Source organism: Rhinolophus sinicus, linkage group LG10 (genome assembly GCF_036562045.2).
Source record: "Rhinolophus sinicus isolate RSC01 linkage group LG10, ASM3656204v1, whole genome shotgun sequence".
Lineage (NCBI taxonomy): Eukaryota > Metazoa > Chordata > Mammalia > Chiroptera > Rhinolophidae > Rhinolophus > Rhinolophus sinicus.
Window position 1 is genome coordinate 37507966 of NC_133759.1, and position 27192 is coordinate 37535157.

The 27192-nt window shown below is 39.9% G+C and overlaps 2 protein-coding genes across 2 annotated transcripts in view; one reads left to right on the forward strand and one right to left on the reverse strand.

Moving 5' to 3' along the window:
• The first annotated feature begins 693 nt into the window (after nucleotides 1-693).
• Nucleotides 694-16924, forward strand: MRPS22 (mitochondrial ribosomal protein S22). Its single transcript, XM_019747554.2, has 8 exons — nucleotides 694-901; nucleotides 6443-6606; nucleotides 7679-7843; nucleotides 9569-9712; nucleotides 9993-10076; nucleotides 11641-11786; nucleotides 15088-15196; nucleotides 16793-16924. The coding sequence occupies exons 1-8, from the start codon at nucleotides 730-732 to the stop codon at nucleotides 16886-16888; spliced, it is 1080 nt and encodes a 359-aa protein (XP_019603113.2). The 5' UTR covers nucleotides 694-729; the 3' UTR covers nucleotides 16889-16924.
• A 552-nt stretch (nucleotides 16925-17476) lies between these two features.
• The window catches only part of COPB2 (COPI coat complex subunit beta 2), a 30583-nt gene continuing 20867 nt past the window's right edge, over nucleotides 17477-27192 (reverse strand). The window contains exons 13-22 of the mRNA XM_019747541.2: nucleotides 26947-27090; nucleotides 26185-26315; nucleotides 25850-26057; nucleotides 22297-22407; nucleotides 20974-21188; nucleotides 19163-19255; nucleotides 18896-19076; nucleotides 18640-18705; nucleotides 18408-18479; nucleotides 17477-17815 (exon numbers count right to left, since the gene is read on the reverse strand). Of these exons, the coding sequence (XP_019603100.1) occupies nucleotides 17720-17815; nucleotides 18408-18479; nucleotides 18640-18705; nucleotides 18896-19076; nucleotides 19163-19255; nucleotides 20974-21188; nucleotides 22297-22407; nucleotides 25850-26057; nucleotides 26185-26315; nucleotides 26947-27090 (1317 nt within the window). The 3' untranslated portion in view covers nucleotides 17477-17719. The remainder of the gene's footprint in view (nucleotides 17816-18407; nucleotides 18480-18639; nucleotides 18706-18895; nucleotides 19077-19162; nucleotides 19256-20973; nucleotides 21189-22296; nucleotides 22408-25849; nucleotides 26058-26184; nucleotides 26316-26946; nucleotides 27091-27192) is intronic.

The window sequence follows — 27192 nt, forward strand, 5'->3', positions numbered from 1 at the left end:
CTTAGCACAGGCACCAACCTACAGTCCAGGGGGAGGATAAGACCTGCACATACCCTGGACAGCTGGCAAGAAAATAACAGGATCATTTAATCATTTATCTAGTCGTTTATCTGGCAGATGTTTGCTGTGGACATAGCTGTGCCAGCTAGGTGATATTATAATAACATATAGAGAGTCATTGTCTTCATGGGGGTGAGGAAAATAAATATAGATAAATTAGGAAAATAATCACAAACGGAAAAGGGCTATGAAGGAAATGAGGAAGTTTCTGAGACAGAATAAGGTGCATGAGTTTATGGGGGATGACGACAGTGGTGGCAATCAGGGCTTGGTACCAGGAGTTATATTTGGGGGCGGGGGGGGGATCTGTGAGAAGTTTGAATGGATAAGTCGAATAGGCAGGTGAATTTAAACTTGGGGCTGGGAGAAGTTTTAGACAGGAAATGGAAATTTGTTATTTAGAGCCATGGACACGAAGGAAAGGTCCAGGAAAAAGAGCACACAGGGAAGGTAAAGTTTTGCCTTTGGCTCTATGCATACAGAAGAACATGAACACTTACTACGTGTGAACAAGCGATTTATAGAAACAATTTATAAAAGGCACAGAAGTTGCGTCGCTTCCGTCTTCCTCCTCGCTCAACCAGACTACATTTCCCAGAATGCCATAGGAACCTCGCGAGACCCGGAATCGCTCCCAGCCGCCTCTGGGGTAAGCGGCCCCGGATAATTATGGCGACTCTCAGAACGTCTGTGGTGCTGTGGGGCCTCCTTACGGGTTCTCGAGGCACAGAACGGGTCTGTTTCCGGTCCCGAGTTCGGCCTCGGCCCGACGCCCTGCCTCAGCAACTGCCTGGGCCCTGCGGGACGGGAATACCATGTCGTCGGCTGGCTTCCGAGGCCGGTAAGTGACCTGACGGAGGGCGTTCTGGGAGACCGCGGTCTGCTTCTGGCCGGCGAGACCCACGTGGAGCCCGACCCCACCCCCGGGTCCTCCCGCAGTGGTCTCTCTTAACCCAGTGGTCTCTCTTCTGTACCAGCAGGGTCTGTCGTCGCCCGCGTTTGTTCGTTCGTTCACCTACTTAACCAACAGTGCCTGAGCTCTGCTCTTTGCAAAGCACCGGGTTAGGTTTAGGGGGTGCGGCAAACTAAGACTGGCAGGGATTTTCTCTGAGGGAACTCACGGCCCAGTTAAGTGGCAGTGTAGTGTGACCTGGGCTGTGATGGGGGAACACACGTGAGACTGGCTCTCAAATTAGGTTGCAAGGGCAGGGAAGGGTTCCTGGAAAATACGACCGAAGTTGAGACCTGGTTAACCGTGCTAAGGAGAAAACAAGCCTTCCAGGTGAACAGAGTAAGCAAAACTCCAGAGATGCGACTGAGCACAGTTCGTTTGGGAACCCGTTTTGGAGGCAGGATTGGTGAGGGCTGGTTATGATTTTGGATCTAGGAGAAATCATGGTTGCTTCTCAAGTTTCTGGCTCGAGCAGTTGAGTAAAGAAAGAGTAGTCCTAGTTATACCAAGACAGAGATTCATTGTAGAAACGTTCTGTTAGGAAGGAGGGACGATGAGGGAGAAAAGGCAATAGACGAGGTGAAGAGATGGGAAGAGAGGCAGAATTAAACATCTGTTTTGGACACATTGGATTTGAGGTGCCTTTGAGGTTCAAGTGGAGGTGTCTGGTGTGCACACCTGGACACTGAATGGTAACTGAAGCTGGGGGATAGGGCGACACTGAGGAGAGAGTAGTGCTGAGCACCTGTTGTGTACGGGGCCCTGTAAAGGACGCTGGGTGCCAGAGACAGTACAAGAAAGGGTTCTGGTCTTGGGAGAGCACGTTGTCTAGAGGGGCACACAGTGGAGTAAGCAGACCACCTTAGCTTTTTTTCTAATTGATATTGTGAGCTATTGGTAAGTTTTAAGCATGGGAGTGATTACAGTTTTAAAAGTTAAAATTTTTTTCCAGTTTTATTGAAATATAATTGACATACAACAGCAGATACGTTTAAGGTGCACAGCATAATGATTTGACTTACATATATCTTGAAATTATTATGGTAAGTTTAGTTAACATCCACCCTCTCGTACAGATAAAAAAGAAAAATATTTTTGTGACTTACTCTCAACAATTTTCATATATACCATACAGCAATGTGAACTAGTCATCCTCTTGCACATTACATGCCCTAGTATTTATTTATCTTATAACTGGACATTTGTACCTTTTGACCACCTTCATCCAACCCTTCCCCCCACCTTTGGTAATCCCAGATCTGATCTCTTTTTCTATGAGCTTGGTTTTTGATGTTGTTTTTAGATTACTCATATAAATGAGACTATACAGTATTTGTCTTTCTCTTTCTGACTCATGTCACTTAGCATAATGCTCTCAAGGTCCATCCATGAGGTTGCAAATAGCAGGTTGTATGTGTGTGTATGTGTATCACATCTCCTTTATCCATTCTGCTGGTCATGGACCCTTAGGTTGTTTTTATGTCTTGGCTATTGTAAATGATGCTGCTATGAATGAGAGGGTGCAGATACCTCTTCGACATAGTGTTTTCGTTTCCTTCATATTATATTCCCAGAAGTGGAATTGCTGCATCATGTGGTAATTCTATTTTTAATTTTTTGAGGAACCTCCATACTGTTTCCATAGTGGCTACATCAGTTTACAATCCCACCACAGTGCACAAGGGTTCTCTTTTCTCCACATCCTCTCTAGCATTTGTTAATCTCCGGTCTTTTTGATGATAGTCATTCTAACAGGCATGAGGTTATATCTCATTGTGGTTTTGATTTGCATTTCCCTGATGATTAATGATGTTGAGCATCTATTTGTGTACCTGTGAGCCATTCATATGTCTTTGGAAAAATATCTATTCAAGTCCTTTCCCCATTTTTTAATTGGATTGTTTGTTCTTTGCTATTGAGTTGCATGAGTTCTTTATATATTTGGATATTAACCCTTTGTGAGATATATGTTTTGCTAATATTTTTTCCCATTCGTAGGTTGTCCTTTTATTTCGTTGATATTTTCTTTTGCTGTGCAGAAGCCTTTTGCTTTGATTTTGTCCCACTTGTTTATTTTTTATTTTGTTGTTTGTACTTTAGGTGTCATCCAAAAAAATCATTGCCAAGACCGATGTCAAGGAGCTTTTCCCCTGTGTTTTCTTCTAGGACTTTTATGTTTTCTGGTCTTACATTTAAGTCTTTAATCCATTTTGAGTTAATTTTTGTGAGTGGTGTAAGATAGTGGTCTAGTTTCATTCTTTTACTTGTGAATATCCACTTTTCCCCGCACCATTTATTGAAGAAACTGTTTTCTCCGTTGCATATTCTTAGCTCCCTTGTCAAATATTAGTTGACCCCATATGTGTGGGTTTATTTCTGGGCTCACAGTTTTACTCCAGTGGTCTATGTGCCTGTTTTTATGCCAGTAATATAGTGTTTTAATTACTATAGATTTATAATAATATAGCTTAAAATCAGGACATGTGGTGGCTTCCGCTTTGTTTTTCTTTCTCAGGATTGCTTTTGCTATTCAGGATCTTCTATGGTTCCATATAAATTTTAGGATTGGTTTTTCTATTTCTGTAAAAAAAAAAAAAAATGCTATTGGAATCTTAATAGGGATTGCATCAAATCTATAGATGACATTGGTAGTATGGACATTTTCATTCTTCCATGAAAACCGGACACATTTATTTGTGTCTTCAGTTTCTTTCATCAGTATCTTGTAGTTTTCAGCATAGAGATCATTCACCTCCCCACCTTATTACTTATTGTTTTTGATGCCATTATAAATGGGGTCATTTTCTTTATTTCTTTTTCAGAAAGTTTCTTGTTAGTGTATAGAAATCCAACTGATTTTTTAATGTCAATTTTGTATCCAAGTTTACTGAATTTGTTGATTAGATGTAACTTTTTTTGGTAGAATCTTTAGGATTTTCTATATATAAAATCATATCTGCAAATAGAGACAATTTTACTTCTTTCTTTTCAGTTCTGAGACTTTTCTTTCTTTTTTTTTTTCTTGCCTAATTGCTCTGGCTAGGACTTCCAGTACTATGTCAATTAGGAGTGGGGAGAGTGGGTACCCCTTTCTGGTTCCTGATCTTAGAGGAAAGGCTTTCAACCTTCCACCATTGTATGATATTAGCTGTGGGTTTGTCATATATGGTTTATTAGGTTGAAGTATGTTTCTTCTATACCTAATTTGTTAAAAGAGTTTTTATCATGAATGGATGTTGAATTTTGCGCAGTATTTTTTCTGCGTCATGTGAAGTGATCATATGATTTTTTTCTTTCATTCTATTAATGTGATGTATTACATTGATTGTGTTGAACCATCCTTGCATCCCAAGGGTAAATCCCACTTGGTCACGGTGAATGATCTTTTTAATGTGCTACTGAATTTTATTGAGAATTTTTGCATTTGTATTCATCAGGGATATTGCCCTGTAGTTTTCTGTCAGTGTCCTATTCTGGCTTTGGTATCAGGTTAATGCTGGCCTTGTAAAATAAGTTTGGGAGTGTTCCCTCCTCTCCAAGTTTTGAGAAGAGTTTGAATAGGATTGTGTTAATTCTTTAAATGTTTGGTAAAGCTCATCTGGCCTTGGACTTCTCTTCATTGGTAGATTTTTGATTACTGATTCCATCTCCTTACTGGTAATTGGTCAGCTCTGGTTTTCTATTTCTTTCTGATTTAGTCTTGGTGGGTTGTATGTTTCTAAGAATTTTTCCATTTCTTTTAGGTTGTCCAGTTTGTTGGCATATAGTTATTCACAGTAGCCACATGATTCTTTGTGTTTCTGTGGTATCAGTTGTATTGTCTCCTTTTTTGTTTATAATTTTGATTTGGGTTCTCTTTTTTTCCCTTGGTTAGTCTAGTTAAAGCTCTGCCAGTTTTGTTTACCTTTCCAAAGAACCAACTCTTTGGTAATTTTTTTATTGTTTGTATTATATTTTTAAGAGATTACTCTGGTTGTTCTGTGGAGAATGGTTTATAGTGGAGTCAGAATGGAGGCAGGGCCACTGGTTAGGAGGCTAAGGCAAGAGATGAGGATGGCTGACTAGGGTGGTAGCAGTGGGAAATGGATTAAAGAAAGATTTATGACGTATCACACGCAGTATGTTCTGTGTCGGTGAACTTTTTTCTAAAATGGGGATAATGATAGTATTTGCAGGGTTATGAGGACTAAATGTGCTGTTTGTAAAGTACTTAGTAAGTGCTGGCAGGTAGTAAATACCTAATGAATGTCAGCTGTTGTCATTATTGTTAATTTAGATGTGGGGAGTAAAGGAGAAGTCAGGCATGACCATAAGGTATCTGGCCCACGTGACTTACTGGATGGTGCTAGTATGACAGGAAATAGAAGGAAAAGCAAGTTTGAAACAGGAGAAGCTGATGGGGACCTGCTTTGGCAATATTGAAGGGCATGTGACATGTCCATTGAGTATTTGGATGGACGATGGTCTTGGCTGGAGGTTCAGATTTGAGTCTCCAGCATATAGAAGTAATTAAAGTTATAGGAGGCTAGGAGATCCTCCAGCGAGAATGTGAGAAGGGAGAAAAGAGGGATGCAGTTGAGAATCCTGAGGGTCACCGGCATTTACAGGACTAGCAGAGGAAGAGGTGCTTAGGCAGAGGGATAGGCAGACTGCAGGCTGCGTGGGGCAGCGCTGACATCTGCTCTCCGCTCCCATCCAGGGCTCTTCAGGCCTCTTCACTGTCATGTCCAGTGAGCCAGGCCTTTCCTAGCTGCAAGCCCTCAGCCTAGAATTTCCTTTCCTTTTTGTTTTGCCTTATTTAGGCCCCTGGGAAGCCTTCTTTGACCCAGTCATGCCCTGCCATGCTCCCAGGCCATGCTTAGTTCCTGCCTCTGTAGCCCTCCCCCTCTCCTCTCCCCGCCCTCGCCATGCCTTCCTTGTATGTAGCACTTACGCAAGGAGAATCATGATAGATTGCAATTGATCTAGGCTCTAGAGTCAGATAAACCTTGGTTTAAATCCTGGCTCTATCTATCACTTAACATCTAGGGCTTTTGGCAGGCTCCAGTGTCCTCATTTATAATATTGGGATTTCAGTGCCTATTTTGTGGGTTGTAAGCATTCCTGAAAGCATGTGTAATGTCTGGTATATAGGAGACAACTCTGTAAATGATAGCAACTATTATTATTATTATTATTACATTAATTACTTTTTTCCTGTTGATTCTTCCACTAGACTTTGAGTGTCTTTTTGGCACAAACTGTATCCTCATCAGCATGAATATCAAGTAAATTTTGAATGAAGGAATGAGTGAATCTCGTAGGTATTAGCATTATGCATATTGAGGTAGACTTTGTGTTAATCATTTTTATTTTTAACTTTTCTATTTAGAGGTTTTGTTGGCTTGTCATTTTTGCCATCGTCTTATTTACTTAAATCCATTTTAACAGAATCCAACAGCTCAGAGATCAAGAAACCCACGTTTATGGATGAGGAAGTGCAAAGCATACTCATCAAGATGACAGGCTTAAATCTGCAGAAGATTTTTAAGCCAGCTATACAGGAGCTGAAGCCACCAACCTATAAGCTAATGACCCAGGCACAGTTGGAAGAGGTATGAGAATATTGGTAGACTACCTTTCTTTAAAGGGTTTAAAAAAATTTTAGTTGTCCCCTCCGGATGCTGATATTTGCTCTTCCACAGGCACTGATGGAAGGGACGATCCAGGCACAAAACTGAGGAGAGAAATGGGAACAGGGAAGTAGAGAGGAGCAGGGAGCATGGCCAAAATTAGGCAGACTGGGGGGGTCTGTGGTTCAGGTCTGGGTGTCTGAGCAGAGCCGCCTCTGCTCCCAAAGCAGCCTGAGCATCCTTTGTCCTGCCTGCTCCAGCTTCCTTCCTGGAGAAACAGTTACTGTGAGTTGCTTCGAGGCTGACGCTTTGGTGAGATTCTGAGATCATTCAGAACAGCGTCCTGCTCGAGGCAGCGATGTCCGTCCTGCTGGAGTCAAGGGGTGTTGAGTGCTTTGTGGGAAATGCTTCGATGTATGAATATGTAAAGCAATATTGCTCTTCTTTCTAATTAAAAAATAACTTATAGCAAAAAATTCAAATATCTTAATAGTATATCCCATGAAGAGTGAAAGTCCCCCTTTCACTTCTCAGAGGTCACCACTGTTAACGGTGGCATGGAGCAGTGTGGTTAGTGGTTAAGAACATGGACTCGAGTGTAGTTGCCTGGGTTCAAATCCCAGTGCTGCATCTTCATAGCAATTTACTTAACATTTGTCTGCCTCTGTTTTCTCTTCCATGAAACGAGATAACAATAGCACCTAGCTCATAGGGCCAAATACATTCAGAGTATTTAAACGATATCTGGCACATAGCAAGCACCCAATAAATGAAATCCTTTATTCAATTTCAAGCAGCTCTTGTAGCCTGGCTGTGTCTCAGAGCATTCCTTTGCTGTTTGGTGAACGGCGAGCCTGTTGCTGGTGCTCTCAGCCATATCACAGAGGCAGAGGACAGGGTCCCGGAGCCCAAGCCTGGATTTTCACTCACTGCCTCATACCTATGGCTTCTTCTCTTCGTGGTCCTTCGCATTTTTGATTAGTATCTGCTTTTGTCAGGTGATCCTTTGGTCTGTAACCTGTGGCTTTCCTTAAGAAATATTTTATTTCATTAGGCTACAAGACAAGCAATTGAGGCAGCTAAAGTACGCTTGAAAATGCCACCGGTTCTGGAAGAGCGAGCACCAATAAATGACGTGTTAGCTGAAGATAAGATTTTGGAAGGAACAGAAACAACCAAATATGTGTTTACTGATATATCATATAGCATACCACACCGGGTGAGTATATAATCGCCAAATGATCTCTGTTTGAAATACTTACGTGTGGACTGAGTGATAAGGGCTAATGTCATGTGATCCACTGTCCCGATTCTTCCAAACCAGAATTTTTGTGACTGGGGGAGACCCTTGTGGAAGATACAGCTTAAGGAAGAAGAGACATGCAGACCAGCCCCACATCTTGTTACCATTTCCATGCAAAGTATGGACACAGTATATTCCAGATTAACTGCAACGAAAGAGACATGTGCTAAGACAGAACAAGGGGTTTATAGACAGAAACCCACCCCCAACACACAACTAGGCAGAAATCTTCAAGGCAGTGGGAGAAGAGAGATTCTTCCTGCCCAAGTTAGACTGACTTCCTTAGCTGATGCTTTTTGAGGAGACAGTGTTTCTTTCCTGTAAATTCTTGATATGCCAAAAACCCAGACTTCCCAAAAGATTTTCACTTTTCAGAATTCGCATTAAGAATGGCAAATTTTCCCAGATAATTTTCAGACAGCACCACTGCTGTTGTTTTTATTCTCTAGTTCCTCTTCCCTTTATTGCTAGTTCCGTAGGAACACTGTGATACTTACAAAATATATCAGTTTTGTGGTTGAGCCTTTTCAAGTAAAGAGTAATTTACAATTCAGCGCACAAAATGCAGAATATTACATAATGCTAGGGTTGGGGAACGGGCCACCCCATATTAGTCTTATCCTATATGATTATAGTTAGAAGATGTGATATGTTTGCAGTGCTGTGGAGACTGGTTTGTTGGGAGCGTTCTATAATCTGAAAGGGAAAAAGGAAGTTGGAATTCAAATGACCAAAAGCATTTTGAGGAGCAATTGTGTTGTTTTGGCATTGGCTATTTTTTTTTTTTCTCTATTTGCAGTGGTTGATGAATGTTTTAATTATCCTCAAAACACTTTCAGAGACTCGTATCCCTGAAAAGTTGAGAGTCAGTACCATCTGGTTCATCAGATGTATATCAGTTACCTGCTGTATATGAAGCTCTGTTGTCAGTCTGAGTGTTGCAAAAAATTATAATCCACAGTTCCTGCCCTTTTCCAGCTCAGTAACAATATCAATATCTGAGAGACATCAGGAATCCCGCCCATGATAAATTGCCTGTTGAGTGGTACAGAGAGTGGGTGGAATTCAGAGGCCATGGCCTGGGACTTGGCACTTGGAAGAGGGAGGAGAGCAGAGGCAGGTGGTCAGTCAGTCTGACAATTATGTCGCATGCCAGTATGAGGAATCAGGTGTGGAATTAAGACTCTACCTTCTTGGGTCTGTTCCTTATATCCCCAGGACTTTCAATGTAGATTATAAAGTAATAAAATCTGTTTAGGTGAGACTTTGGCATGGGGAAATGAAACAATCTGAAAAGGTTTCGTAGCGCTTCTTCCTCTGAAATGCGTTTAGGTGAATCTCAGATCAGCTTTAGTTGAACCATTTTATGTATTGAACCCACTTTAGGACCATAGTTGGCGTTTAGTAAATACTTTCATTTTAGATTTCTGATTGTCAGAGGCACAGCAGTGATTAGTGAAGGAAATATCAAATCTGTGAGGTTTAAAATTATCATTGAAATCATACCTATGCTAGCATTTACGTTTCCCAGTTGCACTTTATATTGTTGATTGCAAACTATTCTTATAATGGTGTCTAATGGGACATGGAACTAAAAATAAATCTTCACAAACTCATCCTTGATTGTGTTTTCTATTTCAGGAGCGTTTTATTGTCGTCAGAGAACCAAGTGGCACACTACGCAAAGCCTCTTGGGAAGAACGGGACCGGATGATACAAGTTTATTTTCCAAAAGAAGGTCGGAGAACTTTAACACCAATAATTTTCAAGGAAGAAAATCTTCAGGTAAGGTGACTGGGCTTCATAGTCAGTGGTGATGGGTTCTTTGTTGAAGATTATGAGACCCACCGGTGGGCCCTGGTATGGTAACTCAGCTAGGGATTTCTGTCTTGTGGCTGGGATTTGTGTCTGGCTGGGAGTTGCCAAGCCTGTGTTAGTGCTGCGTGCCCCTTGATGGGCGCAGGTGTGGCCTGTGCGTGGAGGGGCAGGCCTGTCCTGGCATCAGGACAGGTGTTGACCTTGTGTGCTCTTCTCATCTAATTCCAACTCTGCCGTGTGGTTTCAGAACATGTATAACCAGGACCGGCACGTTGATGTCCTCAATCTCTGTGTTGCCCAGTTTGAGCCAGATTCTGCTGAATATATCAAAGTGAGTATATTTTGTAGTTTCTAAAGTATATGGGTTTAAGTAGGGTTGTAACATTTTAAATCTCGCACAATGAGGCAGGTTATATATAAGCTTTGATGCAGGAGAAAGAGAAGGGAAATATTTGGTTGGTGCAAAAGTCATTGCGGTTTTTGCCATTGTTTTTAACCTTTTAAACTGTTACTTTTGCACCAGCCTAATACCTGAACACTGTTAAGGATCTGGTGTGCACCAGATAGTTTATCCTCACAGCCGCCCGAGTTACGGATGAGAGCATCTAAGCCTGGAGAGTTAAGTAGCTTCCCGAAAGTTGCAGAGCAGTGAGTGGTAGAATTAGGACCCAAACTTGATGGCAAAGCCTATTTTTTTCAGTTTATCATACAGGAACAAAGTTGCTTACTAAAATTGACTAACATGCAGTGTATATGTCTTATAATTCAATTTAAGAAGTAATGAGGTAGTACCTCCTGTGTGTGAGGCAGTATCGTGGAGGGTATGGGTGATGACATAAGGAGGCGCTGTGTCAGAGCTTCAGTCCAGAAGGACTGGCGAAGGGCGCCATGTAAGTATACAGACAATTATCACCTTAGCTTGAAGCTGTTACGTGCTAAGAGAAGGTTGCCAAGTGCTCTCAGGAAAGGCTTCAGAGGCATCTTGACAAGGGTTCTAGAAGGGCAGGGAACATTATGGCAGGTGGAGTTCAGGTAGAGAAGACAGTATGAACAGGCAGGAAACAAAGTATGCTTGGGAAATGGCCAGTCGTGCGGTTTGCTGTCCATGCTGTGTGTACGTAGGGTGGCGCAGGATTACACTAGATGGGTAGATGGGGCCCTGTCACAGGTGACCTCAGATGGTAGGCTGAGGAATCTGGGCTTCAATTAGTGGGATTGGAAAACCTTCGAACACAGAAATGCCCTCATCAGAGTCCTCGTTTAGGAAGATCAGTTTGGAAAGAGAACTGAAGGAACATTAGTTACTAAGATGGAATGGAGTAGTTGATGGAATTAGGGTAGTTGATGAGATAGCGGAAAAGGGGAGGATAGAACATTCTGTGTTTTTTTAACTTTAAGTGTTTTTCCAGGACTTGTCAGCTCCAAGTCAAGTAGTTGTTTCAATCTAGTTGTGGAGGGCGCAGCTCACACCGGCCTGTGCCGGGATCGAACCGGCAACTCTGGTGTTATGAGCATTGCATTTTAACCAACTGAGCTAATCGGCCACCCCACAAAGAATATTCTTGATTTCTTTTTTCTCCTAGTGACCAAGAAATGGTGGTCCATTGTTTCTGGTGGTCTGTGTGTAATAGGAGCTTCATAAATAGTATTTGGATGCAGAAAAATTGATCTGGCTATAAAGGTTTGGCAGACTTGTTCCAGGCTGCCATATGCTGCTATAGTGGCAGGTTGGTCTAAATCATACCTGCTGGTTAATGATAGTGGAGGCAGGTAGTAAGTAGACCTGGTTTTATTGATACTTTCTTGGGCAGCACTTATGTTAGTAAGTGTATATCCAGTAATGTAGCTCACTTTTTATTTTCATGTTTTTTGAAAAATTGCATTTTATGTGATAGTTTCATCATCAGACCTATGAAGATATAGATAAACATGGAAAGTATGACCTATTACGTTCAACAAGACACTTTGGTGGAATGGCTTGGTATTTTGTAAATAAGAAAACGATTGATGGTTTACTGATTGACCAGATTCAGAGAGATCTGTAAGTATGATCTTAGTAGGTAAAATAAATTCTTATTCCCGTAATATTAAGTCTGTATTTAAGCTGTTATTTTTCCAGTGATAACAGTGTACTGTCCAGTGATAAGTAGCTTTCACTTACCTCAGTTTATGGGTTTCTTCTTCCCACATAAACCAGTTTTCTGTCTTTGCTTTTGTGTTATGTAAGCAGAGCTAGATTCTTTGAAAGGGTGGGTGGCTTTGCATCTGTACTGTACACCCCGGATATTGACTCATCCCTGGCCTCGCCAGTGCTCCTGGGTATCAGTGAACATTCCAGATACTCAAAGGAGATTAAATAGGAAATGTAAGGAAGGGGGATGTGCTTGTTTTTTGATAGGACTATTTCTAGGGCTTATTAGTAAAAATCGTCATTTAATTTATGAAAATACTCTTGTTTTTGATAGCCCTTGCTTTTGCCAAGATTTTTAAGGCTTCAAAAAGGTTACAATTTTTTTCAAAGTTGCATGAAACAAAGACTGTCTATTGTAGTTTAGAATGCAGGCTGGTGTGCTCCCAGCCTTCTAGCTGAAGTAATAGTGTACTTTACAACTTGTGATAAAACTGAAAACTGTTTTTGAGTATCTTTCTATTGATTGAGTTAGAAAGGCCAAAATGACAAGGAAAAGAAACCAGCATGGTCGTAGTAAGAAAGTCAACTTTCTACAAAAAGCCCTTGCTTGACTCAAAGTGTAAACTGCAAGAAGAGGGTTAGTGATTATTGCCACCTTCAGAATGTAAGGAGTTTTTACTCACAGAGTATCCGCCATATAACCTGAACCATTCACACAAAGATAAAGGCATTTGTAACTAGAAGGTTCCATAGGCATTGTCTAAGAAACACAGCCCGTATTTGGAAAGAGCGTCATTTCTCATAGAAACAGCCTTCCTGATGGTAGATGATCTCCAGCCCACCCGTCACCAGCACGCTGGTGTGATCCAGTGCTGAGGGCACGGACACCTTCATCCCACGTGAGCAGAGGGCTGAGTGGCTGCTCGTCCTGAGGATGCTCACAAGCGACTTCCTTTAGGTGCGTCAGCATTGATATCACCTGGGGGTGAATTTTCTTATGTTTCTCAAATGTAATCATTTGAGAAACGTAATCGTTTCATAGTAAAATCATTATTTTACTATGAAAATTGAATTTTGGGGGAATAAGAAATTAGAGCAGCACAGAAATTTGTGACTTTGAACATTAAAGTTCTTGATCGAGATGTACTAATATGGGGTAATACAGTAATACTCATTGTATCATGTAAGCTTTACATCTGAAGCAGTTCATTTGCATACTGGGAGGGAGTTTTGAGTCCTGAGTTAACCTTTCCTGCTCTGCACAGTAGAATTGTTCTGTGTAAATTGGAACTGGACAGCTTGCTGCAAATCCCAGGTTAGACGGGAGAGGGTGCATATCCTCGCTGAATGGAGCCCAGGTCAGAATTGGGATTCTGCAAACATTTCAGACTCAAGTCCCACTGCTGGTTTTGAATTGAGAGTCTTAAAATCTTTTTGAACATGTAAATTTGTTCTTAGGCTGGGTATGAAGCTATTAGGTTGGTGCAAAAGTAATTGTGGTTTTTGCAATTTTTAATCTTTTAAACCACAATTAGTTTTGCCACCTACCTAATAAATTGTTCTGTGAGATGCAGGCATTATATTTTAGCATGAATGTAATGAACCGTAAACATGATTCTGATACATAGAAATCCAGTTGAGCTCTTTACAGGGCCACATGCCTAAGTTCTCAAAGGGAATTTTATCTTTTATTTGAGGAGGTATGATGTTGCCACATTTATTGGACTTTGTTAGATTATAACAAGCACAACAGATTTAAAATGAACCTTTTTGAAATGGTTTTCCACTGGAAAGTTTTACCATCTAAGCAGGTCTGGTTTCTCAGTTCCTCCACGGGTAGGTCTGTAGGGTAAATGGGCCTGGGATCAGCCCAGAGCATTCTCTAAGGTCACCATGGCTTGAGAAATTTGTTAGCTCTTCCCTAGTCACCCCACTCTATCCCCCAGCTCAGGTAATAGGAAATTAGGCAAGGTCGAAGAGTGACAGCTGAGGGAGCAATGAATTAGGGTGTCCTCACTCCACCCCACAACCTGAAGCCAGTAGCTCACTAAGTGTACACAGCAGAACCTCAAAAGAACAAGCATTTTAGGATTATTTTTACATACCCCACAGCTTTGAGGTGGCAAAGGGTAGGAAAGTGTTGATATGTGAGAAGATAGTGATTGGTGGTTTGGGAAGGGTAGGGAAGTTTTAATGTTGATAAAAATTGTTTACAGGTTTCTAAAAATATAAGTATAAACCAGAATTGAATTCTTATTCTGGCTTCATCATACACAATTGTGTGACGCTGAAGTTAGATTGCTAAAGTAGAAGCTGGCTTTCCTTCTGTCTGATGGGCATAATTTCAAACTTGCTTCACTAGGATGCTAGTTTTTACTAATGGATTCCTGTGACTAGACAGGTGGCCCAGTGTTTTTCCTTGGGCTCATAGGAGGCCTCTTGTAGAGGCATTTGCCCACTAGTTCCAATGAAAATTGTAGTAGATGTCACTGCTGATCTTAAAGAAGAGTGACTCTGAGTATACCCATGACCGCTAGCCTCTGGCTTACCGTGTTTTCCCAAAAATAAGACCTAGCCGAACAATCAGCTCTAATGCATCTTTTGGAGCAAAAATATAAGACCCAGTATTACATTTATTATATATTATATATATATATATATATATATATATATATATATATATATATATTTATATATAATATATATTATTATACCCGGTCTTATAATAAGACCAGGTCTTATATTAATTTTTGCTCCAAAAGGCACATTAGAGCTGATTGTCCGGCTAGGTCTTATTTTCGGGGAAATATGGTAAGTGCGATGAAGGTATGTTCCTGCCCTGAGTTGGATGACATTATCTGCTGGTGATGTGCGCTGGCCTGGAAATCATCTACCGTTAGGAAGGCTATTTCTATGAGAAATGACGCTGTGTTTTAAAAAGAATCCAGACACTTTTAGAATACATTCACTTTCATAAATTGGGCACTGCCTATGACTCCTGCCCTACCTATCTCAGAGTTGGCATGAAGCCTAAATTAACCAATTTCCCTGAAAATGCATTTAAAATATAAAACTGAAGCCTTTAAAAAAGTTTTTCTGGCCCAAGGAAAGATTGAAATGTAATTTGGTTTTAAATTGGCACACCTTTTTATAGGACGGTGAAGCAAATGAAAACAGTAAACCCTTTTAACAGTAAACCCCTTCACTCTAGAGTGGATGATGCCATCAGCTTGGTCCAGCTGTATCACATCCTCCATCCAGACGGCCAGTCAGCTCGAGAGGCCAAGGAGCAGGCTGCTGAGGGATTACATTTAATTAAGGTACAGATTTTTTCCACGTTGTCTGTTGTGTGGTGATAATTGAGTTGGGGAGAATTCTGAGGTGGGTTATATTTAATGTGAGCCAGACAGATCTGTGGTCTTGAAACAGTGATTAGAGCCCCCATATTTCTTCAGCCTGGACAGGGCGTGGGGAGCTGTAGATAGTGAGGCAGGAGCCCCGTTCTTTGAAGTACTGGCATCTGAGGTGATGAAGTCACCAGCTGGGCATGGTGGAGGAGTAGGTGGCACATGTCCCCAGTGCAGCCTCCTGACCTTCAGTCTGGTCACATCCTTGTCTAGGTGTCCAGAAAGGGAGAGGGTGGTGCTCGTATTACATTTTACTGAGACTTAGCTGCATACCTCAAAACCATGGGCTTACACAGATTTCTCTGTAAATGTTGAGAACTGAGATGATTTTTTTCAGGAAGGGAAGGGGAGCTCATTGTATAATTTTCATGTCTTCAAATGCTGAGGACAGACATGGTTTTGTGGATCTGACTTCTATCCCAGTATTATCTTATGCATCTGCAAAGCAATATATAAAGCTTACTAAGGATAAAAACAACCAGTGATAGATGACACCTTAGGAGGAGTAGAAACGACAGTACTAATACTGATTTTCCATAAGCCAGGTAAAGCAAAAGCTTTTGGAGAAAAAATATATATTTTTTAAAGATTTTATTGGGGAAGGGGAACAGGACTTTATTGGGGAACAGTGTGTACTTCCTGGACTTTTTCTGATTGGGGAACAGTAGTGTGTTTTTCCCAGGACTCTGCTCCATCCAAGTCAAGTTGTTGTCCTTTCAGTCTTAGTTGTGGAGGGTGCAGTTCAGCTCCAGGTCCAGTTGCTGTTGCTAGTTGCAGGGGGCGCAGCCCACCACCCCTTGTGGGTGTTGAACCAGCAACCTTGTGGTTGAGAGTCCACGCTCCACCCAACTGAGCCTTCCGGGAGCTCAGCTGTAGCTCAGCTCAAGGTGCTATGTTCAATCTTAGTTTCAGGGAGTCGAACCAGCAACCTTGTGGTTGAGAGCCTGCACTCCAACCAACTGAGCCATCTGGCCACCCAGGAGCTCAGTGGCAGCTCATTGACTTCATTCTAGTTGCAGAGGGCTAAGCTCGCTGGCCCATGTGGGAATTGAATCGGCAGCCCTATTGCCCAGAGCTCGCGCTCTAACCAACTGAGCCACTCCACCCGTCCGCTCCTGGAGAAAATATTCTTTAAAGTGAAAAATTAGTTTGCTAACTCTCATCCTCCAGATTTCCTTTGAACCTAACCTGATAGTTTTCATTTTGATCTAGCAGGAGGTGCAGATGTCAGATTTTCTTAATTTTTTTCCTGAAAGATGGCAGCCGTATTAGGATACTTCTGGTGTTTAGAATTAGTGTTGCATGAACTGTGCTGGATACTGTTTTTCTTATCCCTGTAATATGCTTATTGCTTTATAATCAGAAAAAAAAATTATGAAACTTGGAAGACTTTTAAATGTACTTTTCTGTGCTATTACAGAAATGTTGATGTATCAAAACTAAAAACTTTATAAGCAGTATATGTTCTACTGCTTTCAAACCTTTTTTTTTTTTTTTAAATTTAAACAGGTCTTTGCAAAAACAGAAGCACAGAAGGGAGCATATATAGAATTAACACTGCAAACTTATCAAGAAGCATTCATTAGCCGTTCTGCAGCTTCCTGAAAATATTTAAATAAATTTCATTTTATTAAATACTGACTAGCTTTCTCTGTTAATATTGATTGAGTTGAGTGTTCAAGAATGTTAAAAGGTACAAAGAAGAACTTCTTACCCCACTCACTTTCCCAGGCCACAAAGGGATAATTAAGAAGTGTGTTCGAATGGCTGGATATTAATTTCTCTAATCATATCAGGTAAGTGCAGTGTAAGAAGAAAAAGGTATGGTGCCTTCACATGTTACCAAAGAGGACAATCTGTAAGTTACACAGAGCCCAGCTTAAGGAGGTCAGAGGAGCTGGGGTTTCAGACCCAGATTCCAGAAGCAGGGAGCTACGAGACAAAATCAGGGCAAGGCATAAGAACCCAAGCCACGTAGACTGATGGGAATAATGCAGTGAGACTAAGAAAAAAGGTTTGTAAAATTATGGCACGGATATTCAATTCTAGGAAAAATGTGATCATATGTGAAAATATGATCTAGTGATGCAAAGAAAAGGAATGTGGGCTGTTCTATAGGGTGAGGTGTAGTTTGGGCTCAGCCTTCTAAAACTAGAAGCCTATTTTCATTGTTTAGAAAGGAAACGAAGTATCTTCATTAATTCAAAAGGTTTTATGAGATACAGTCTAATGACAGTATGAAAAAAAAAATCGAAGTCCACATGTTTTAGTTGACAAGGAAACAGTGATGTAGCTGCTGCCCATAAACCCCTCCTAAGACGAGGAGGGCACTGTGCGCCCAGGGGGCCATGGCATTTACATATAAAAATCTAAGGAGTTCTGAGTCCAAAGCACTGGTCAGCATGACAGTCAATACCTGTTCACAATATAATCTGTTTAGTCATCCAAAATATCTTCATCCAGGTTGATATCTGTTGTGTCAATATCTTCTAATTCCAAATTATCCAAATCTACTTCCAGCTCGAGTAAGCTCTACAAAGGAAAGAAAGAGGGTGAGTCGCACAAGACTGTATTTTAAGAAACGTTACCTCTCATTTATGATCCAAAGAGAACTAAAACAATACAGGCACACCTCGGAAATATTGTGGGTTAAGTTCTAGACCATCCCAATAAAGTGAATAGAATAACTCAGTAAAGCAAGTCACACCAATTTCTTGGTTTCCCAGTGCATATGAAAGTTGTGTTTACACTATACTGTAGCCTATTAAATGTGCAAAAGCATTATGTCTAAAAAACAAACTATATCTTAGTTAACACTTTACTGCTAAAAAATGCTATCATCTGAGCCTACAGCAAGTAAATCTTTTTGCTGGGTTGGGGGTGTGTGTCTTGCCTCCAATTTGTAAAAAATGCGTATCTGCGAAGTACAATAAAGCAAAGCACAATAAAATGAGGTATGCCTGTAGTCAGACAGAAGGACATCTTCCCGTTTCAAAGCCTCTACTCTGAAACTGATTACGTCATGTAAAATACGGAGGCCTGCACATCCTGCAGACATGGCGGGGGGGGGGGGGGGCGCGCAAGGCTGGCTTTCCAGTGGGAGGTTTGGGAGTGGTGGCCATACCTTTTCTTCTTTGTTGGCTGTGTGGGAGGCCGTGATAACTGGAGTAGGAGAAGCAGGTTTCTCATCAAGATCCTGAAAGCCCAAGTGGAGAAACAGAGAAAAACAAAGGAATGTGTTCAGGATTTTGAAGTTTTCCCCAAGGCAAGGCTGATCAGGGTTAGGAAGTGGGAGATGGTACTTAAAATCCACAAATGTCAACCAGATTATCTCATATAGTAAGTATTCTACTGACCTGCTGTGCAGACTTTGAGGGCTGAAAGCCTTTTGCCTCTTCCATAACATTTCTTTCTTCGTTTGGCTATTAGAGAATAAACCAGGAATAAAATGAAATATTTTGAAGTCATAATTCATCTATAAATTTGGTCTAAATCCCAGATCTTAGCTCTTAATGCAACAATAACGAATACAGTACAGTTCAAAAATTTAAGTCGTGAATGCACTGCTGCCCTACAGTCACACTAAATGAGGCCTGGCACCCGGTCACGCACCGTGACAAGTGGGTATTGTTTGGCTGGCCACAGATCAGCATGTGTTTCCTTCAGCCATTCTTCCACAACAAAGGCTTCTTTTAGTCCCGGGAAAAGGTTTTCATACTCTGTTGGATCAGCAAGGGATTCCGCTGCTTTCTGATTGACTTTTGAGAGATTTTCTCTCCAGAGTTTCACCACCCTAGTACAGATATGGAAGCAAAGAGAGACTGAATAAGTGTGATGTTTTTATTTGAAACATTGCTTCCTAAAATTAAAAGTCTGTACCTTGAAACCTGACTGGGTAAGTAAGTCCGGGCCAGGAAGGCAGCTTCTGGAAGTCGTCCAGTTCTAATCAAGAGCTCCAGGCAAGCATCAAGCCTAAAGATTAAAAAGGAGAGGCACTGTTTCCAAGAATAAATGCTATTAACACTGGCACTTAACACATTAAAGAAATGTGGATTTAGTGTTGCAAAGTCAGCATTCCCTCAATTCCCACACATAGACCTCATTTCTGTCACTGAACCATCAACTTGTCACCACCAGTGTATTACATAATCAATAGGCTCCAGGAGTATGAAGGATAAGACAGCTTTTGTGACCATTTTCAACCTCTAACTTATTTTAACTCCTAAGAGGAATCTAAAGGGGCTTTTCAAGACAAGGCAGCGTCATTCTTTTAAAAGCTTCAGGATACATGGGAAGAAACAGGTTCACAAGTGGCAATGTCGAGGGCAGCGTCTCCAACATGGGCTGTGCTGGACAATCCAGTAGGAAATACCCAAGTGTTGTTTTTCATTTTTTTTTTTTAATTTGATTTTTTTCTAAGTTTGATGAAGAGTATAATGTATCTTAGAATTCAGAATTTTTTGAATTTTAGAAAGGTTAACACTTCACCTAATATCATCAGCATCAAATAAAAACATTAATATTCTGCATTAACACAAGCATTAATATTCTGCAATAACATAAATACTAAATGCGATAAAAACATACCAAGTGTCAGAAAGACAACTAATACCGTGTTTCCCCGAAAATAAGACCTAACTGGACAATCAGCTCTAATGCATCTTTTGGAGCAAAAATTAATATAAGACCCAGTCTTATTTTACTATAAATTTAATTTACTAAAAATATAAGACCTGGTCTTATTTTTTATTTTTTTTCTCCAAAAGACACATTAGAGCTGATTGTCCAGCTAGGTCTTATTTTCGGGGAGACACGGTAGTACTTTAGGTCAGGTTTTGCCCTAAAATAAGTTATAAAAAACTATTTTAAGAATATTTTTGGATTTTGAATTATGGGTAAAGAATAGTGGACCTATTATAAGGTATGTAAGTTTATAAATATGCATGATATATATAAATATTATAAAAAGCATAAATGCATATATTGGGGTATATCCCAAGTTTTATGATAAAGCTTTTATGATGAAGTGTGGGGTTTAAAAAGTTAGCATGTAGGACAAGGTTAATGAATACTTTTGAGTTTTATTTCATAACATGGTCAACTAAAGCTGAAATGATTTGGTTTGTACTAACTGCTAGACTTTTCAAAACAACATTTTTTTTTTAATGCTTTATACTTGCATTCAAATCTCAAAGTAACTGGCATCCTCACCCCCCTTTATTCTTGCCATGAACAGATCAGAATTACCTAATTTGGGTAAAATCACCTGCCATTCAGGTACCAGCTGGAACAGCACATAACCTGCCATCATAAAATCAGTGGCAGGGCAATTGAGAAATGTCTCCACGTTGAGCCCCCATGGACTAATTTTCCTTGAACATTCAGATCAAGTGTGCTAAGAGCATCCTTTACTGAAGGTGAGTGCCACCTGAGAAGAATCTAAAAGCAAACCATTTCCCTCTCAAACTAGAAATGCCCCACTGACACAGAAACCCCCGTACTTTAGGGAGCACTATCCTCTGACTGTCCCCTGACTGTCCCCAGGAGGAGCACCACTCGGCCAGGCATTAGTTCAAACTCAACGGTGCATTCTTCACATTCCTCTCCAAAAGCCACCCTCAAAGTCAATGCAGAAGTAAGTGCTTTTAACTGCCATGCCCACCTCTTTTAGAGCCTGTATTAATACTTACTTGCCCTGTAAGAAGTAGCTCATGAATGCCACGTTATTCTTGCCATCTCGCTCCGCACCCTCTGCTAGCTTGTTGACCATACTAGCATTTCCAGAGGCAGTGGCCAAAAGCAGCAGCCCCCCATAATCCTGTGCATGGTGCAGGCACTCCTGGGCTAGGCCAAACTGACATTTACTAATGGCGAGTTCAGCAAGTTGTTTCCACTTCTGTTCTGACTGTATGAAGAGAGTTTCCAAGTTAAAATATTTTGGGGAATATTTGAATTTCTAACATCAACATTATTCTATTAACCTATTACTGTGCTGACAATGGGAGACATATATACAGAGGGTGCCAAAAAATGTATACACATTTTAAGAAAGGAAAAAACTATTAAAACTTTAATACCCAATGTATACTGATAACAAAAGATAAATACAAGTCACATTTGACTTCTGCAATTACAAAGGTGCTCAAAGTGGTCACCGTCAGTGTCCAGACACTTCTGATTACAGTGAACTACTGCTTGAGCAACGTTGACCAGTGTCCACTTGTATAAATTTTTTTTGCACCCCCTGGTAAAATATACACACACACACACACACAAATATATATAGTTGTACTTAAGCTGGTTCTATCAATCAAAAGAAAATGGAATGACAAAATGTATAAGAAAATGGAAATTATTCACACATACAAAATTAATTCAAACAAATCAATTTTGATGCATGAATAAACATCAACCTATTATGTTTTTATTTTGTAATTACACAGTAAAAATAAAACTAAAACCATCTAATGGGAGTTTTAAGATAATTAGATTGCAATTATTTTAACGAGTGATTTAATACCAGTTTTTTAAGATTAAAAAAACTTTTATGTCCTTAAATATTTAACAATAATATTATCTATCATTTGTAGCTTCTCAGAAATCAAATAGGACGCTGCATATTTGGATGATCTTAACTTCCAAAATGTCAGAACCTTTCCTTAAAACCAGTATCTTTCTCACTAGTTTGGGATATTGGCAAATGACTGCTACATCTGCATTTTTAGGAGTTCCCAGACTAGTTTATCTACTATCTTACAGCTTTGCTCTCTTCCAAAATAGATCTCCTGTAAGATGGGAAAACACTTTTTCTTAAATTTGAATGCGAAGAATATCTCCAATATAATCCATTTAATTTATGCGAAGATTAACATGATGCATTTTTTAACAAGACCAAAGAGAGGCAATAAACTCACCAAAATGAGTCACTTCAGAAAACTTAAATAACACAACTTACAAGTACACTAAACACATAAAAGAACCTGGTTACCTTTCCACCAGTTATGAGTACATACCTCTGCTTCCACTGCTAATTGGTATGCAATTTTTAGTTCTCCAAGCTGAAGAGCAAGTTCAAAGCGATGCTCGGGGTCTGTGGATACTGTAAGAGCTTGCTGCTTGAAGCCCTAAACAGATTCAAAAATATGTATGTGTGTGTGTATTTATGTATATAAAAATGTGTGTAGTCTGTAAAGTGTACACACATGCACATGGCAAATCACTTCCCTCTCAGACTAAAAATACCCTGCTGACATAGAAACCCCTTACTTAAATCAAACAAAAGTAACATAAAAACAAAATATTCCAATGAGTAGAATATAGAAAATTACAAAATTAAGGAGTCATTAACTAATAAGAATTCCAGCAGACAAAATTCAGTCACACAATGCCTACTGTTTTCTAAGCAATGGAGCTGACCAATGCTAGATAAACTCAAGTAAAACAGCAACTAGTAAAATTAGAAATGTGAAAGTAAATAGAAATGTCAAAAAGAAGGATTTTAGAAAGTTGAACAGGAGTCATTAAAAAAACAAAAACACTGACGTAGACCTAGCCGTTCCTAACGTGGTCAGTCACTAAGCTGGGCCTTACAGCATCTAGGCCAGTCCCTCAAAGAAAAGGAGTCAAATATAAAACCTTCTGATTTTCTAGCATCTGCAGGTCATTTGGCAAACATCTGCTGTCAGGTCCTGACTGGGTGTCATACCTATGTCTTTATCGTTAGTCTCATGTCGTTCATCGGCAAGTATTCCTTCCCAGGCTCCATTGCTCCAGGGTCATCAGAAACAGGCTTCAAACCAACTACTGTAATTTCTAAATTAGCTTCTCTCCCAAGCAGCCCCACCCCCAAGTCACCCATGAGTACCCTGTAAACAAGGCGTTACTCCTTTTCTTCCCTGGCACTGATGTAGACAATATAAAATCTAAGAGTGGAGGACGGAAGATCTATGAAACTAGTCAGATATAGGCAAGGACAAACAGGTGACAACAGGTGGACTCAATACACTCACTTCTGTTTTCCTCCAAATCCCCACTGAAATGACATTAACGGGATTCTTATTCTCAGACATACACTCCCAAGGACACATAGAAAGGCAGAAGAGACATTAATAGCAAAATTTTGGAACCTGGAAAAGTGGTGGAGTATAAACATTCAGGTAAAACACTAGATAAAACTAATCCGGAATCGGGAGTGAAAACAGCATAGAAGAAACAAGCTGATTCACACCTCAGAATCCCCAAAGGTGTCTCGTGACGAGTAGACTTAAAATGAAACGGCCTGAAAGTCTGCATGAGAAACAGTTAGATTTCCCAGGTGCCTCCTCTCCCGCACACCCCTCGACACCCACAGAAGACAGGAGGTTCATTCTTTGGAGAGGGAAACTAGAGGGTCTCTGTCTGAGGGATACCTTGCACACCTGGAGGAAGGAGTACTGAGTATCAAAAGGAAAACGAGATTATAAGAATGGAATGTTGCGACTAAATGAAATACTAAATACTGAGACACCAAGCTGTTTCTACTTAGTGCTCAGAATGCTGGTAATTGGGGGAACTTCTCTGTAAACTTTAGCCAGGCCAAGGGGTGTGACTTAAAAATACTAAGATGCCGATGAGGGCTATATGCCAGTTAGAACAGTGACTGGTACAATGTTAGGTGCAGTAAATTCATTAAATGAATAAATGAAATTATTAAATTCATTATGTGAAGACACCGACATTAAGGTTCCCCAATCACGTCACATATTCTAAGTCCATGCACAACAAACCGACACTCAAACTCACACCTTCTGATCTCCTTCTTAGACCTCCACTCTTAAATGAGTGCCCAAGGAACATCAGATACCTGAGCAAAATCTCTAACAGGAAAAACAGATCAAAATGAACCAACAACGGCAACGTGAAGGAAGCCTACTATGTAGGGGGAAAAGAAAAGTTCAAAACAACAAAAAACTGTCATTCTTATCATTCATATGGGAGAAACTTTAACCCATAAATAAGGTTTTAAAAGTCCAAGAATAACAAAAAGAGAAAACCAGTGCAGGAGGTCCAACATTTGAATAACAATTCCACAAAGAGAGACTAGAGAAAACAAAGAAAGAAAATCATCAGAGAAATGATTTTAAAAAACTCAAAAATTAAGGACATGCGTTTCCAATTAAAAGAATTCATCTACTACCCTGCGCAATGAATTGTAATTGACCACTTTCAAGGTCCATCATCATGACAGCTCAGAACCATAGGAACAAGATCCAAAAGAGAGAAAAAACAGATTAGGTACCAAGAATCAGGAATATAAATGGCTTTAGACTTGAACTATAAAACTAGAAGCTAGAAGGCTTCTAGTCCAATGTCTCTACATTCTTGAGAGAAAATTACCCCCAACCTAGAATCCAGTTAAATGGTCAACATGTTTTAGTGTAGAACAATGGCACTTTCAGGTAGCAAGATCACAAAAAAATCTACTTCCCATTAATAACCCTTATCTCAGGAAACTACTGAAGAACACCCTCCAGCCAAATAAGGGAGTAAACCAAGGGAGACGGGATATAGGAAATAATAGCTCCAACTCAAGAAACGCAAAGGGGGAGCCCCATGTGATAGTGAAGGGGGGATACGCATGATGAAAGCAAAAAAACCAGTTCAGACTGAAGCAGACTAAATATTTTGAAAGGAGATTTCAAGGAAAGCTGGAGAACAAGCAGAGTTGGGAGAATAAGCGTAAGTGGATACAAAATAAGCAAAGTTTAAAATAAAAAGACACTTATTAACTCCAGGAAAAAAAAAAAAACTGCAAGAAGGGAAAGCTATAATACACATGGGTCAGTGGTGAACAGTGTTTACACAGCCATAATGATTAAACCATCGAATGCTGATCTAATCAAAATTATGATATGATTATATTGGGAGGATAAGGAATAGGAAAGTGGCAGGTATGTGGTAGAAGCAGGGGGGTGAAAGATCAAGCCTCACCTATGGAGTGGGAAGTCACAAGAAATGCCTGAAGCTGAGAAATAGCAATATAAGCACGTTATTGAGAATGTGGAAATAAATACCAAGAGAGTCAGCTAAAAAGAATTAAAAGTGATTAATTCTAGGATGTAGAAATGAGAGCAGGGAGGACTGTTTTTTTCTTAAGCCTTATTAAACTTTACACTTCATGTACCTGTAACTTTGATGTAAAAACACCACATTAAGAAAAACGCGTATCACATGGTAAATTTTGTTATGTGTGTTCTACCAAAAAACAAACGAACAAACAAAGCCAGCTAGGATAGAGACAAAAGTACAACACAGACAGAAATGAAACTATTGATAGAATGGAAAAGAAGTCTATAGAAAGGGAAGACTGAAAATCATCTCTAACATTTAAATGGGGGTACCAAGCTCTGGGGTACTGAGAAAGGAGAAGGAAGAGTATAACTAATGACTTAAATTTACAGGAGATACCACTGCCATAAGGAAATGGGTGACAATTAAGAAATTAAGTTTTTCAAACTCATAACTAACATTCTTTCAAATTGCTAGTTTTAAAAACACACAAAAATAAGATAAACAAAACGCTCTTACCTGCTTTTCCAAAAAGTGTGCAACTCGGGTCCTCTGTTCTTTTGGAATGGTGGGAAGGACCTTATCGGCCATGCTGAAGTCCCTCCGCATGACAGCCGTCTGGTATTCCAACACTGAAACCAGCAGGGAGTAGCTAACGATGTTCAGTTCTTTATCCCCCAGGTAAAGCCTGTTGTCCTTAGGAATATAGCCCAGGAGATACATTGTCCTGTGTTAGAACAGAAATTAATTTAGAAGTAAGCCCAAATCAGTAGATAATCTCTTTTTTTTTCTCTCTCTCAGTATACTTTTAAATTTAAGATGCTTAAGACAAAAGCAAAATGATACTCAGTTACCTGTCCAAGTGGGCAATGGTGACTATTTCTCCTCCAACATAATAATTTAATCTGTTCACAGAACTTGTGTAAATGAAGCAATCGCCTACCCACAGCCCTGTTTTCACAATTTCCTGAATCTCACCAAGAACCTAAAAGAAGGAAAGGAAGTCTATTACTAATTTATGCAGCATTAGAAATCCTGTCCATAACAAAAAACAATATAATTGAGGGTGATAAGGTAGAATGAAGAATGCAAAGCAAAATCCTATTAATATTCCAAGAAAGAAGTCTATCACTGGAACTTCTATCTTGTTTCTTCATTTAAGAACACAATCATGGATGACTTTTTATAATGTAAAATCCTATTCTGTTAAAGCTATGATCTAAAACCGTGTTTATCTAAACTCCTAGCACACATGAAACTGGCATAAGTGTTTCATAAAATCTTCCAGGACATCTCCACAATGGATGATTTATCTGAAAGCTGATTTAAGCCACTCTGGCCAAACTGTCTTAAGATCAAAATACCTTCTAATTTCCTTACTGAAAGATATAAAAGTTAGTCTACAGATTTCCTAAAATCAAAGCACAAATTTCTTTTAAACATAAATACTTTCACACTTGATCTTTGAGCCATGATTTTAATTTTCACATTTTTACCATAATTCCTTAAAATGCTTAGGTTCCTAAACCTAGTTTATAATTAAATGTTAAAATGAGTGACATCCTGTTATAAGAATATAATTAGAAACAAAGCTGAAGTTGTGCTGATGTAATTACCTCAAAGGCGTCTTCAATGCCATCTTCAGTAACTCCCTCATGTGTTTCCTGGGCAGCCAAGACTTTTTCCGACAGATACTTAAGGATAAAAAATGACTCCTCAGTGGCAATACAGACTAGCTCTCCAGAGTCAGACCAGAAAATCTGTAACAGGAAACACAAAAACGCAAATGATTTTGGATGTCTCAGTGGATAAGATAAACTGCATACACTTTGTTTCTTACAAGATTTCTCTTCTTGTATTAA

Bases quoted from the DNA above. Each gene is read 5' to 3' on its own strand.
- MRPS22 (XM_019747554.2), top strand. From the start codon at position 730: ATGGCGACTCTCAGAACGTCTGTGGTGCTGTGGGGCCTCCTTACGGGT. The intron at 7,844-9,568 runs GTGAGTATATAA...TTTCTATTTCAG, and splicing joins CATATAGCATACCACACCGG to GAGCGTTTTATTGTCGTCAG. The intron at 10,077-11,640 runs GTGAGTATATTT...TTTATGTGATAG, and splicing joins ATTCTGCTGAATATATCAAA to TTTCATCATCAGACCTATGA.